Source organism: Tamandua tetradactyla, chromosome 19 (assembly GCF_023851605.1).
Source record: "Tamandua tetradactyla isolate mTamTet1 chromosome 19, mTamTet1.pri, whole genome shotgun sequence".
NCBI classification, from domain to species: Eukaryota; Metazoa; Chordata; class Mammalia; order Pilosa; family Myrmecophagidae; genus Tamandua; species Tamandua tetradactyla.
The window spans coordinates 46,626,178-46,641,859 of NC_135345.1; the positions used below are offsets into that span (position 1 = coordinate 46,626,178).

Below are 15,682 nucleotides of genomic sequence, written 5' to 3' on the forward strand. Positions count from 1 at the left end.
TTGAAGTTCATTTTTAGCTTCTATATATCACTTTGCTCCAACATCAGTCTTGGTAATTTGGGCAACTTCTTACTTTTTGGTCAATTTGGCCAGTTTGTCAACTTTATGCATATTTTCAAAGAAACAGCTCTTTGTTTCATTGATTTTTCTCTCTTGTTTTTCTTTTTTCAGTTTCAGAGATTTCTGCTCTTTATTATTTCCTTCCATCTGCATGCTTTGGGCTTATTTTGCTCTTCTTTTTCTAGTATCTTAGGTTAGAGCCAGGTATTTCCTCTTTTCGAATGTGTATGTTTAGTGTTATGAATATCCATTGAACATATCTTTTTAAAATTGTTCTAGAGACAGTCTCTTTAACACACGGATTATTTAGAAGTGTTTGTTTAGTTTCCAAGTGTTTGGAGATTTTTCTATTATTCATTTATAGTTGGATTCCATTGTGATCATAGAATACAATATCTATGCTCCCAATTCTTTTAAATTTGTTCAGGTTTATTTTGTGACCCAGGAAATGGTCTATTTTGGTATTTGTTCTGTGGGCACTGGGAAATAAAAGTGTATCATGCTGTTGTTGAATGAAATGTTCTATAAAATTTTATTAAATTACATTGGTTGATGATGTTATTGGGTTTTTCTATATACTTGCTGATCTACTCTATAAGTATTATAACAATTTTTGAAAAATAGTGGTGAAATTTATAACTGCAAGTGTGAATTTGTCTACTTTTCAGTTCTTTCATTTTTTCTGCAGATATTTACAGCTCCATTGTTTGATGCATACACATTTAGGATTGCTATGTCTTCTTGGTGAGTTGACACTTTTATCATGATGTAGTGTCCCTTCCTGTGTCTGGTCATTTTCTTTGTGCTTGGTCTACTTTACCTGATATTAATATAACCAGCTACTCCTTTCTTTTGACTAATATTTGTGTGATATATCTCTTTCTGTCCTTTTACTTTCAACCTGCCTTTATTATATTAATTGAAGTGAGGTTTTTGTAGCCAAATTAGTTGGGTAACATTTTTAAATTCATTCTGCCAATCTATCTATTAATTGGCATACTTAAACCATTTCCATTTAATATAATTACTGCTGTTTTAGGGATTAGGTCTGACATTTTATTTTTTGGTATCTGCTTGTTCTTTCTGTGTGTTTGTTTCTATCTTTTCTTTTTCTTAACTTCCTTTCAGTTGCTTGAACACTTTTCCGAATGCCATAAATTTATAGTGTTTTTGAGATATTTCTTTATATAGTCTTTTTAGTGGTTGCTTTAGGTATTACATTATACATACATAACTTATACACTCTACTAGTGATATCATTTTACCAGTTTAGGTGAAAGATAGAAACATTATTTCCCATAATATCCCTCTGTCCTCTTCCTTTAAAATATAGTCTTAAATATTTGCTCTAAATACATTTAGAAACACACCAGATTTAGAAAACTCAATAGTAGAAGAAAGGTTTATTTTATACACCTGTATTTCTGTTTACTTTGTTCTTCTCTCCTGATGCTTCACGTATCCTTCTTTTATCATTTCCTTTCTGTTCAGAGAACTTCTTTAGCAATTCTTTCAGATTAGGTCGGCTGATCACAAATTCTCTTAGTTTTCCTTCATCTGAGAATGTTCTGATTTCACCGTCATTCCTGATGGGTTTTTTCAGTGGATATAGCATTCTGTTTCATAGTTCTTTTCTTGTAGTACTCAACCAATGTTATGACACTTTCTTCTGGCCTCTATGGTTTCTTATGAGAAATCTACTAACATTTGGATGTTTTTCCCCTCATCTATAAGTTGCTTTTTCTTACTGCTTTCAATATTAAATGTGTTATTGGTTTTCAGAGTATTGGTTATGGTGTGTGTGTATTGGTATAGATTTCTTTGGGCTATCTTATTTGAGGTTAGCTCAGATTTTTGAATCTTAAGGTTTATGTCTCTTGCTAAATTTGTTAGTTTTCAACCATTATTTCTTTTAGTGTGTTTTTCAGCTTGACTCTATTTCTTATCCCCTCCTAGGGCTCTGTGGTAATTAGGTTCAGGTGTCAACTTGGCCAGGTGAAGGTGCCTAGTTCTGTTGCTGTAGACATGAGCCAATAGCATGCGAAGCTCATCTGTCACTGATTACATCTGCAGTCTGCTGGGGGAATGCCTGCTGCAATAAATGATGTTTAATTGGTTGGATGCTTAAATGAGAGAGGTGAATGCAGCACAGCCCAAGCAGCTCGTATCTCACCTCAGCACTTGCAGCTTGACCCAGGACTTTGGTGATGCAGAAAGGAGTCACCCCGGAGAAAATTGTCGGACCCCGAGAAGCCTGGAAAGAAGGCCACCAGAGATCACCTTATGCCTTCCCATGTAAGAAAAAACCTCAGATGAAAGTTAGCTGCCTTTCCTCTGAAGAACTATGCATTTTTAACTAAATAAATCCCCTTTTATTGAAAGCCAATCCATCTTTTGTGTGTTGCATTTTGGCACCTTTGGCAGACTAAAACAGGTTCTAAGTAAACGAATGTTAGATATTTTTATTGCAGTTCTACAGCTCCCTGAGACTTGGTTAATTTTTTTCCCATTCTATAGTTTGTCTTTCAAATTGGATAATTTCCGTATTCTAGCTAATTGATTCTTTCCTCTGTCCTCTCCATTTTTCCATTGATATTTTTTGGCTTAGATGAGTGCATTTTTCAGTTCCAAAATTTCTATTTGGCTCTTCTTTATATCTTGTATTTTTTTGCTGAGACTTTCTTTATCTGCATTTGTCTCAAGCATTTTAGAATTTCTCTTGAGTTTTTATGGTGACTAAAATCATCATCAGATATTTCTTACATCTCTGTTATCTTGATGTCAGCATCAATTGTCTTCTTTATTCATTCAGTTTGCAATCTTCCTGGCCCTCTGTGTGATGAATGATTTTTCTATTGAAATCTGGATATTTTGTTATGGAACCTTCTATTTTGGCTGACTTCCTTTGACTAAACTGATAGGCAAAGGATGGGCACTGTCTCATTACTGCTAGGGGAGCATAGGTGTCCAGGTTCTTTACTTGGATGCTGCTGACAAAGGAGGTGGAGGGACAGGGGACTCCCTATTATTGCCAGGTGGGAGTGGGGGTTTTAGCTTCCCATTAGAACTCCACAGATCTATCTCTGGCTGGGAATAGCTGAAGTGCCTTATAACCACTCTGCTTGTGGCCTAGACTGATGCTGCAGGATGGGAATGGCCCATTAAGGCTAGGTAGTAGTGCAAGTATTGACTCTCTCCTTGGCCTCCTCTGACACCTTTCTGGGTGGGGCTGCAAATGCAGGCTCCCACATTGTCTGAACTGACACCACAGAGGAGGCAAGGCTTATTGTGACTCGGGGATTCAAGTCTTGGCTCCTTCATCAGCCTTCTCTGCCTCTACTCCAGTGTATGTATGTGGGGAGCAGAGGGGCTAGGATACCTGTCACAGCTGGAAGTTGAGGTGTGCACTTGACTTTTGCTGGTGTGTGTTTTCTGTGATGTTTGCCTGGAGAACAGCAGTTATTATTTATAAATTTTCTGTCTTATCAGGCCGCTGCATTCCTGGTCCTTTGGCTAGAGAGAGTAGGTTTTTGTTGAGGCTCACTTTGTCTGCACCTCTTGGTGTTTCCAGGTTACTACCTTCTTTAGTACCAATCTGAGATAAGAGGCAAAACAAACCCAGGGCACTCACATCATGTTGTTCCTTGGGCCCCAATTCCCTAGCCATTCTTTCTTCCTCTCTCCACCTTTCAGAATCTTAAGTTTGTTTTGCATATAATGTTCAGGGCTTTTAGTTGTACTTAGTGGGAGAAATAGAGGAAAATATGTCTAATCTATTTTAAAGAATCACAGATCTCACAATTAACTTTTATTATCTTTTCTTATCTTAGCTAGTGCTCAGTATGTTTCCACTGGAACTAACAACAGTAATATATCAAGCCACAAGTTGAGTGTCTAGTGTATACCAAGCAAAATGTGAACTAAGTGACAAAGAAGAAATACTCAATTTAAGGGCTTGATTTCAGAGCTTTTGACTTTTGGTGATCCTCCAAGATTTTATCCTGGTTCTTTGGAAAGAGTTTTATATCATTTTTAACTCAGTTCACTTTAAATTGTTGGCATCCTCTTTTCTTCACGGGTAGGTTCCCATTCTAGCTGCCCTCCTTGGTACCCTAGTAACTCTAGTTGATTCCAACCAGTTTCTAGCCTCTGGTGAAAGCACCGTGGTTTAAGAGAAGGAGCCCATACATTTCCTCCCAAGGGCAACTGCTGGTGGTTTTTATTTCTTGAATATGTTCCTAAAGCTTGTACCAAATACTTGATTCATAGTAAGTGCTCAATATGCTATTGTTGAAATATGTTCCCCTGAATCCACATAGCTTTGAACTTCTATTCTAATTTAGTAAGAAGGATTGTAAGGATAAACATTCTCACAGCCATTACTTCTCTTATGGCGTAGAGTAATAAAGATCTGAAATAGTTCATTATTTACTTGGCATGGTAAATTTTATTTAAGCCGTTGTGCTGGGATGAAATTGAACAGGGTGCAAGTTATTTTTCAGATCTATTCCCTGCCCTTCACTACTCAACCCTATGTCATGAGTGGCTCACCTCAATAAGTTACATTTCCTAGGCTCCTATGCCAAATGGCATGCATTATTCAGAATAATGGAAGGCATGGTGGGAAATTATTTTGTGGGAAGCCAGGAAATCACTCCCCCTCCACCCTCTTTGCCTTGGGAGGCATCTGTGGAAGTGACAGTGATTTGCTAGTGACTATAGCTCTTACTTCTCTAAATTCCCCAAGATTCTGATTAGATCACTTCTTCCCACTTTCCTTCCATTGCCAGGATTGATAGGGTTGATTTATTTCAGTTACCTCAGTTAAATCTTCTTGAAGTTGTCATTATTATTATCCCCCTAATTGTCTCCATTATCCTGAATAACACACAGGTAGTAAAGGATAGAGGTGAGATTTGAGCAGTGATGACCTTACCTTTGAGCCTTAGCCATTTAAGCAGTGTGTCACAGCTACATCAAGCTGTGCAGGGAATGCCAATCTTCTCAGAGAGAAATCTCAGAACTTGAGTGGCGCTCTTTCCCTAAAATCTGATAAATAATTCAAGGTAAGTCATGTTTCTGGATTATATTTAATTTTTCACTGTAGATGATATTCTATATAATGGTAGACTGAGAAATCTGAAAATATACCCATGAATGAACACAGATTTGTTAACTAGGAGTAAATAATGCTTACCTCCCTGCACTATGCTGAAAGAAATGTGGTGCTCAACTTCCACTTCACCTAACCACAGTGGAGACTGAGTGCTCTAATTCTTCAAGATATTTTTACCCTCTCTTAGCCTATTCTTTAGTAAAATTTCATGATATTGTGTATTTCACTCTGCAGAGGCAGCAGAGCAAAATATGTGACAAAATTAAAAAAAAATTGAATCCACATATGCAACCAGAAAGAAATCACTTTTCGCCCAGCTGACCTTTTAGCTTGCTATTGACATTTTTGTCTCTTGATTTGTAAGAAGAAATGTCCCAATTGTTTTTGGGGAGGCTTTCAATCTGGTTGTCAGCTAAAATAAAATTTTATGCATTCTCAGATAAGAGTTTTTTCTCTTCTATGCTAAGGGTTTATTAATCAATACCAAGGCTATCTAGATTTGACTTTATTCCTATTTTGAATTATGTTTAAACTCTAACTTGACAGCATTAAGATTGAACAGATCCTTTTACTTCCACAGCTTGGAGTTTTAATGGAAAATTGAAGACAATATAATAATTGAGTAAAGAAGAGTCAATAGAAATCAAGGAATTCTAATACATTTTCCTTTTTTAATAAATTCATAAAGCTCTTTACCACTTTCCCTCAATTATTTTGATTAACATGATAACAGAATCTTTCAGAGCATCATTATACCAATTTTCACAGCCTGATGTAAAGGACTCATTTCACAGAAATAATCATGACTAGCATTAATAGATGAATGTTGGTACCATAACACAACAGTATAAGGCATATTTACACCTTCATAATATATAGAACACCATACACATACACAAAAAAGTCACAGCTCTGGAACAAAGAAAATTCAGTCTCCTAGACAGCTTATATTTATAACCTTTGTCTGAAACATTTGTTTTTGCTTTATTTATTTATTTATTCTGATTTTTTTCTTTCCAAGCAACAAACAGATCTTCCTTATTTCTCGTGATTTATCTGTAACATTGTGTTCATGCAAAAATAATACTCGTTTTATTGCATTAACATTTAAACAGTTTTGGATTTGGATCCATAACCATCATCTAAAATTTTACTTGATGTTGCTTCATCCATATTGTCACCTTAATTGATCTGATAGTACGGTTTGCATTTGGTGAGATGCAAAATGACAAACATGTCCAGTTGACCACGGTTCAAAAATCAAGATTCTAAGATTCTTGATCATGCACATTTTACTTTCTTTCTTGTAAAATGGCCTGAATCAGATATGCACTTTTGAGTCAACTTCTATGGGTTTCATTTTTTCTTTTTAATTATATATTTTTTAAAACAAAAGTAGAGCAAACAAAAATACTGTCCCACATCCACTGTTCACAAAAAAAGGAAGAGCAGCAAGAATCACACTGACCATTGTTAGGACATCAGCCAGATAGTGACACCATTAGTAAACATTGGATACCTTTGAAATACTGCAGGATTGTGATAATTACTATAACCCATACTTCTGTAGCAGTTCAGACTGCCATTGGCGTTTGCGCTCTGGAAAATAATCTGGAATGTGGATCTTTTTAAAATCCTGAATGCACTTTTTCATTTCTTCTTCTGCACTCAGCTTCTCACAGACTTTCTTTTTTGAAAGATTCGTTTCCCGGGATTTACTGATGAGTGTCTGAAAGAGTTCACTGTTTCTCCGTTTGTCTGGTGGAGGCATCCATTGCACAGGTGCTTTCTTGGAGGGGCGATCCAGTGTTAAGGTGTTAGGTTGGTGCGCAGTTGCCTGCTGCGCATTGGACGGGTTGTCCTGTGGAGTGCTCGCTTCTGAGTGGCTTTCACAGCTGGAAGTGGAGAGCTCATTGCAGGAAGTTCCACTTTCACTTCCTTTATCCGTGGCTTTCTCATGTTTCCGATCTTCATGTTCCTGTTTAGGTGAGACTATTTTCTGAGGTGGTCCTAAAACAAATAAAAAGGAGTAGAACAATTACATAAGAAGTAGAAAGGTCAAATGAAATAAACTCTACATTTTCTACTTTAAACCAGGAATATTTATCTTCAGAAAAATACAGTTTGCTGCATTAGTTTATATTTGAAGGATGAAATTAACATTTAGCGCCTTCTATATACATTGAACCATGCAGCATGCCAATTAATTATCCATAACAATATAGTTCACGAGGTTTGCTTAATGACATTTCTAATATAACATATAACCAATAACTTTGGCTGAAAAGGAAATTTATTTACATTTAAGTTACTAGTTCCTGAAACCTGAAAAAATATATACATTATACTTAATATTTTACTAGGCTCACATCTTTTTCATCAGACACTTAGCTCATTTCTGTTCTAGTTACTGGTATTAGGTACCATTTGCGTATAGATTTTACCATTGTAAAAGCAGGAACGTACTCTTGCTCTGTTTTACAAAGTAACAGTATTCTCAAGGCCCAGAGGTATAATAGCATCATTTACGTTTCCAAGTGGGAGGCTGGTTTAAATCTTATCCTCAGTCTCTTAATCTTGCTTCCTGTCTTTTTCCTTGGAGAGAATTATGCAAGTGCTGTAAGATACATATGGGCCTAATATCACAATGAAAAAATATATAGTTGAAATATAGTACTCTCTTAAAATACAAGGTTTACCATTTGAGGTAAGTTACCTAGGAGGACAATTTTCAGAAACTGATAGTTTGCCAAGATAATTATTTCAAATACACAAACAGTTTATTTCCAAGAGGGGACATATTTTATTCTTCTTGTTCTGCTGTGAGATTAGGATTTCCATTTAACATTTATCAAATACCACCAAATACCCAGAACCATAATAAAACTTTGATTAACTGGAGCCCAACCATTTAAAAGTCTAAATTACCTGACTCTTATTTTTTTACTTGTAGTCAGTTTGTATGAACAAATTGTATAAATCAAAATGGGGGAAAGGCATCAGTATTTTTAAATAATTCCACAGGGGAATTCTGTATAGCCAGAGTTGAGAAAAAGTGCACTGATTCACAGGGTCTCAACCTTGGGCACATATTGGTATCACCCGAAAAACTTCAGATTTTTGATGCCTTGTCCCAACTCCAGACTTTTTCATTTAATAAGGTCCTACTTGGTCATCAGGACATTTACAAGCTCGCCAGGTGAGTTCAATATATGGCCACGGATATAAATATTTTCTCAGTATAAGATATATAAAAAGAGTTAATAACCAACAATTGACAGTTTTTGTTGCTCAGCTGAGTGAGGAGAAAAACAGCAAATATGCTTTTCCTATTTAAAATCAGAAAAACCAAAAAGTGATGTCAAAAATTTAGTTGAATGAGATTTAAGATGAAAACAACAACAACAACTCAAAAACTTCAGAACTTTTTGAGATGATGTAAGTATTCTATGTCTTGGCCACGGTTGCTGGTTACATGGCTGTTTACATTTGTGAAACTAATAGAACTGTATAACTAAAATGGCTGAATTTTACTATTTGTAAATTATCCATCAATTAACATGATATAAAAAAAAGAAAAGATATGCATTTATTTGAGGGAGACCCTTAGCTAATATTTCATGCATCCTTTTTCTGCAATAGAGTAAAACTGGACCAAATGCTGATGCTTGTGATTGCTTTGTAAATGGGTACACTACTCTATTTTAGAAGCATTTGCAACTATGGATAAAAACAAAAAAACTTTAAATAAGACATTTTATTAAAAGCCTCTGCCATTCCCAATTACTTCAAGGGAGAAGAGGGTGAGGTTGAGAGCTGGGGTACCTAAAAGTTACTTCTGACTCTCCATGCTGAAAATCATCTGTGATGCTGACACAGATTCATTCTTCACTCTCCTCTCTCTCTTGAGGGGCTGATGGGCAAGAACTATGTCCTAAGGCTCCATTGCCTTATGAATTCAGAGGGAATCAGACAGCAGCAAAAACTAGAAGAGCCCCCAATTCCCCCAACCCATACACACACACCCCTACCCCAAGGATTGCTGTGATCTGGTTGTACCCACCCCTGGACGAAGAGGCACAGCCCTGCCAGGCAACTCTCTCCCCTCCCTTTCCACTCTCTTCCCCTCTCTCCCTCTATCCCCCCAAACTGCTCCCCCTCCAGATTCCAGTAAACTGAACTTAATTAACCTCTTCAAACCTACAGGTGTTAACCATGCCTGCTATCACTAGTCCTAGAATGCAGCCCACACATAAATGGTCAGTATCAAACCTTTTCAAATTACTCAACTGGGTGTGCCCTCTTTCTTCCCAGGACCCTGACTAATAGATCCAAACTGGTCACCAGTGATACCCTCTATTGACTAGAAGGGTGTTACTTGCAGGATCAGTCTTAGAAACAGCAGATTTCCATAGGAATAGTACTGAAGAGAGAATGAATTTGGAGTCCCACTGACCTAGATTCAAATCTGGCTCTCTCGCAAATACTAGCTTCATGACTTTGAGGAAGATACTTAGCCCCGAATGCTTCAGTTTCCTCCTCTGGAAAATTGGGTAGTACTTCTCCCTCATAGGGTTGTTTGTAATTAAATGAGAGGCATGTAAAAGGACCTAGAACAATGATTCTCAACAATGAGAGTATATCAAGTATATCAGTGGACTTTTTGAATTTACAGATGTTCAAGCCCATCTCTTATTTCAGTGTGCAGAAATGTTTGTGTGTATGTGCTTATGTGGTGTTGCGTGGTGATGATGGAGTACATGCAGCATCTGTTTCTCTAATTACCTTTATGGCTGAGTGTGATTCCAGGCTGGCATGATACCTACTAGCCTAGAGCAACATAGGATATAAATGCAAGGTTTTAAGATCTTTTTTGTCGATCTTTCGCACTACTTTAACCAGAAATTCCTATCAGAGAATGATTTTCATTCCCAATAATGAAAATATTGGAAATATTTTCACTATTGAAAACTAATGACTAAAGCTGCAAATAAATGGCAAACTGATTCACATGTAAGGGTAAATGAGTGATGAGAAATCATTTCCTGTAACAGGCAGGGGGATGGAACATTTTATAAAGGTATCTAGGCATAAAATTAATAACATCAAAATGGAACACAAGTAAGACAAAAGTAAATGTTTCATTTTTTTTTCTATTCATTGGGAGAATTAAATACTTAATGACAGGTATCTGGGAGGATATAAAGTTATACGAAGTCCATTCTTCAGTTAAATAAGTTATATACTGTTATTAAGCCCAGTGACATTAGAATGTATTCGCATACATGAGCCCAACACCCTAACACATGCACACAAATGCAGATACTGCACAATAAAATAGAAAGCAACCTATGCATGATGGAAATGCATTGTTCTTGTAGTACAAAATGGAAAATTATGGAAGACATCCTTGAAGACATGCAAGCTATTAATTAGTTAAACCAACAGAACTATATCAAGCACCTACTCTCTGCTGGACACTGGACTAGGATCCAGAGGAGACACAAAGATAGATAAGAGGTGGTCTGTGCTCTGCTGATGCTCACAGGCTGACTCTGCTTAACTACAAGCAGATAAGGAACAAACAACACAGAGAGAAAAATTCCTGTGTGCGGCCAACAATCCCTGTAACTAAGAAGGCAAGGTAGGTTCCATTTCATACCAGATACTCTCCGAGTCTGATTTCTTCATTGTCCAGTTCTTTCTACAATTTCTTTGTCTCTCTTATTTTATCCCCTATATCCCATTTTCTCCTCACCTCAAAAAATATATAATCCCAAATAAGATGGATCAAAGCATCAACACAGAGCATGGTCACAAATATGGTCTATTTCATAGTATTTTATATTATTAAGTGTTTAAAATGCATAATATTTCCCTTATAGACTTTAAGATATATGAACAATGGGGGTAGGAGCATGGATTTAGTATGATTTTAAGAGTTTCTTAAAAAAAAGAATTTCTAATAGGTACAAATATTACTGAGAAATAACAAATATATACTTTTTTATTACTTCTGTTTTATAAACCACCTTTAGTACTCAATGTAGACTCCCAAGAAAGAGAAAAAAATATGTTCAGAAGTTTAAATTATGATTTAAGGGGAAATGCTTAACTTCATTTTGTCCAAATGTTTTAACATATACGATAATATGTTACTCCTCTGTATAAATCATTCAGGATGACTATAAGTCTCCTTTTGATTTATGTTTACATTTTCATATCAACAGATACATAATATGTATTATTATTGCTATTTGTTTAAAAATACTTTAAATTATTATTGATAATTTAATAGATTTGAACAGGGACTAAGACACAATAACAACCAATCTATGTGCTTTTTATGACATGAAATTGAAGAAAGATAAATTAATTGAGAGGAAATTATGATTTACTATACTTGCCGAGTTTTCCTCTGGATCCTTGCTAATTGTAGGCTTCCTGGAATAATTTTAAAAACTTTAATCTTACATCATTCCATTTAGTGATTCAAAGACACTTGAAATGCCTTTAAGCACTACATGGATGATAATTTAAATAATACTAAGTCCCACATATAGAGGAATAGCATGACTCTTGGGAACATTGTCTGTGTCTCTTCAACTAGTAAAAGCATCAAATAAATACATTAATGACCTTTCCCAAAGCATTTTGCCCTGTGACTGAAAGCACCAATCAGACTTGGCACAAAAAAGAAAATAGAAATGCAATTTGTTGGTCTAATCAGCATCCCAACTGGGTTTTCTTCTACTAGATAAAGAAATTCAACATCAGTTATTGTTAAACAGTAAGCAGTGAATCAGTAGACAAGCAAATTTCTTAATTATGTAAGATTTAACTTTAACAAGGAGTTAATTATTTAAGAGTGTTCAATATATCTGTACATCTAAGAACTCTCCAATATTTGACAACTAAATATTCCACTTTTCATTTGGCTATTTGCCATGAAGTAGTCTAGGGTTTCCATCCAGGAGTTGAGTATTTTCAGTGGACATTACATAGCTGTACCTAGGAAAAGTGAAAGACAGCTACCACAATTACACCTCTCCCCAATTACACTTATATAGTACAGTCGGTACAAACACACAAGCACACACATTATACTCATTTATTATGCTCACATTTTTCTTCAGTGTGAGAAAAGCCTTAGAATTACTGGGCAAGTACTTTGTGGTAATCACACAACCTCTCTCTTATTTGGTCCTTTGGTAAGATTTGGAGAGTTGGCCCCTTAGCTTATTTATGTTATGAAATTCTGTAATTCTAAATGATACAATAAATCAAATGGATTATTCAAGCTATAAAATTCCAACAAAAATTAACAGTTAAACATTAAAGGCTTATCATGAATATAAATTACCATTCCGGAATCAAGGCTATATTTTGGTAAGTTCATTGACAGGAGGTATGGTCATAGAAGATATTATCAACTTATATTTGCTTCATGAAGTCTCTTCCTATCTCTAACACTCCAGTTTAGAGAGTTTAGAGAGTCTTAGAGCCACAGAGTATAGACTATGTGGGTATGTATTCCAGTTCCATCTCTTAGTAGGGTAAGTTTCTTACTTTCTTTGGGCCTTAGTTTTCTTCTCTTTAAATATTGTAGAATTGTGGTAATTAAATGAGTTAACACATGTAAAGTATTTAAAATGTTCCTGGCATGTGTAAATGCTCAAAATGTTAATTTTACTCGGCATAAATACCCATGTACTATTTGGTGTTGGCATGATATATTTATTCACCTGAATATTGAGAGTACTGACTAATACATCCAAATAATTCCATTCTAATTCTGACTCTGTTCATGTTACCGTGTGGTGGTTTGAAGCTGTACATGTCCCCTAAAAAACAAGTTTTAAAATTTTATCCATTCCTGTGGGGTGAACCCTTTGTAAGTAGAACCTTTTGATGAGATTATTTCAGCAAGAAGGTTTAGCCCACCTCAGTCAGGATGGGTCTTAATCCTATTACTTGAGTCCTTTATAAATGGAGTGAAATTCAGACAGAGAGACAGAGAAAGCCACAGGAGGCAAGAAGCTGAACATGGAAGAGAAGAGAGAGACCAGGAAACACTGTCATGCCATATGAAAAACTAAAGACCAAAGATCACCAGCAGCCAGCCCCAAAATACCAGTTTTCAAGGAGAAAGCATCACCTTGATGCCATGATTTGGGCTTTCTTTTTGACTCAACACCATAAGCTAATAAACTCCTACTGTTTAACCCAACCCATTTCGTGGTATTTTCTTGAGCAGTCAAGGAAAAACAGGAAAGATTCCGGTTTTTTTTTTTTTTTTTTTTTTTTTAGGTTTCAGCTTTTTAACACTTAATAATGAAATGAGAATAGCAATACCTGGTCACATGGCTATGGTAAGAATCAAATGAGAAAATATATATGAAGGCAGTCTATAGGTTGCCAAGTTCAATATATGGTCTGAAATCATCTAATGTATGTAGATTTTTTATTTAAGGAGCTATCAATATTAAATTTTCATTCCAAAAAGGAAGAAAATAAAACACAAAAACCCTGTTTTAAGTTAATAAAATGTGTGGATTAAAAGCAATAGTAAAACATTACTTTAAGTCAAAACAGAAAGTATTACAATGGGCCAAAGCACATAAAATTGGGCAAGACAGAGCTTTTGATTAATTTCATGGGGTTTTATTACATTGATACAAAAAGTGGGGAAAGATGGCTTTCCCCAGACACCTGTGAATAGTGTGATACAGAAACTTGCATCAATATTTTGATCTTTAAAACCAGTTCTGAGTGCAGACATGGTTAGTAAATGTATTTTGATATTTTTTATTTTAATACATAGGGATTTCCAAATGAAGTCTATGTGTACAACTTCACACTTGAATAAACCTTTTATTTTAATCTCTTTACCTGCCTAGTGATAATAAAAAAGACTGGATATGTAATGTGTCTGCAACAGGCACAATTCCCAGAAGGGAAATTACCCTTTAATAGTGCTAAACTCAATGGTGTGTGAATGGTTATGTGGTACTTGAACGAAATGAACCAATCTATCTTAAATATTAGCACCACACACCTCTAAGTATTAAGCGCTTGAGTCAAAAGGGGAAAAACACTTCATTTTGAGTCCACAAACATTTGCTGAGAATGTGTAAGGCTTCCTACGTATAAGGTATATAGTGCTGTATAAGCCATAGGGTTGGTTACTGAAGAAGTGACACGCAGACTCATGCTTTTGGTGACAAGTGCAGGAAGGAAGAGGTAGCTAAAATTTGAATAAGGCCCAAAAAAGAGAGCAAGGAATGAATTGTGATTGGAGTGAGCTAAGGAATGGGGTTAATTTTTAATTTATCAGAAAATTCTCACACTAAATTGAAACTTAGAGGTCACATAGGAGATCCTTTATCTTAAAGAGTAAAAGATATTTGAATGGATAAAAGTTAATTTAAATATGAGAAAAATTAAACCCATTTCTTTTTGTTTTCTATAATCTCCACTACCATTACTTAACCACTTTCATAGGTCCATGGGAATGAAAAAGAAAAGGAAAGTAGAATCATTTACACTCATTTTTTACCCTGACATGACTGGTTACTAACTCATACTTCTGATTCTCCCTGTACCTGTTAAGTTTTTAGAGTGTTTATTCATTTATTGACAGTGTATCTCCCAGCCCTAAATTGAAAACTCCCTGAAGACTGGAACTGTGCCTATTTATCCCATCTGATGCCTTGATCAGAGTCATTGTTTAACCAAATTAACGAAATGATGTTCACTTCTCTCAATTGCTATAGGAACTACGGATTGTTTCATTCATTTGACAGTTCGCATTGACCATCTTCTGTGTTACTAAATATTCACCTAGAAGGCTAGCAGACTGGAGAATAGTCAGAGTGCCCCCATGTCTTCGCGCTCCACCAAAAGTGGTCCCCAGGTCACACTTCTGGTGCCCACATCCCTCGAAAATGTTAACGTTTTCACAAGTGCAGGTAATTGCATCTTTTTTTTCCCCTTTTATCACTTAGACAATTCACAGCCAGATTTGTTTTATCAGTGAATTAATACTCAAAAAGTATTGTTAAAGTGAGTAAATAAATATAATTCAACATTTGCAAAAACTGCGAGAGGAAATACATTTGTTTAACGGAACAATGAGATTTTCAATAGTAATTCCATTGCCTTCCCTCCTTCTACACATCACTGCCTTCCGATGTCTCAGCTGTTTCTATAGATGACACCCAAGGTCAATGTCTGCTACTCCATGGAGACATCTTTTATTTTCAGTCAGTTGCCAGATCTTGTCAATTTTACTATTTCAATGGCTCTTGATCTATTTCTGCACTTCTGTTCCAATTTTAACCACCAAATCAGGTGTCTCATTATTTCTCACTGTGTCTCCTAACCAGTTCTCTGACTCTCCTTTTGTCCCACTTCACACTATTTTCCATATCATTGCTAAATTAATATTTCTAAAGTCCAATTCCATAAAGTATCCCCCTTGTACAAAAACCTTCTGAACATTTC

The 15,682-nt window shown here is 35.7% G+C and overlaps 1 protein-coding gene across 1 annotated transcript in view; it reads right to left on the bottom strand.

The window, feature by feature from the left end:
• Positions 1-6,187: 6,187 nt before the first annotated feature.
• Positions 6,188-15,682, bottom strand: part of KCTD8 (potassium channel tetramerization domain containing 8) — a 251,459-nt gene continuing 241,964 nt past the window's right edge. The window contains exon 2 of the mRNA XM_077137130.1: positions 6,188-7,186. Coding sequence (XP_076993245.1) covers positions 6,726-7,186 — 461 coding nt within the window. The 3' untranslated portion in view covers positions 6,188-6,725. The remainder of the gene's footprint in view (positions 7,187-15,682) is intronic.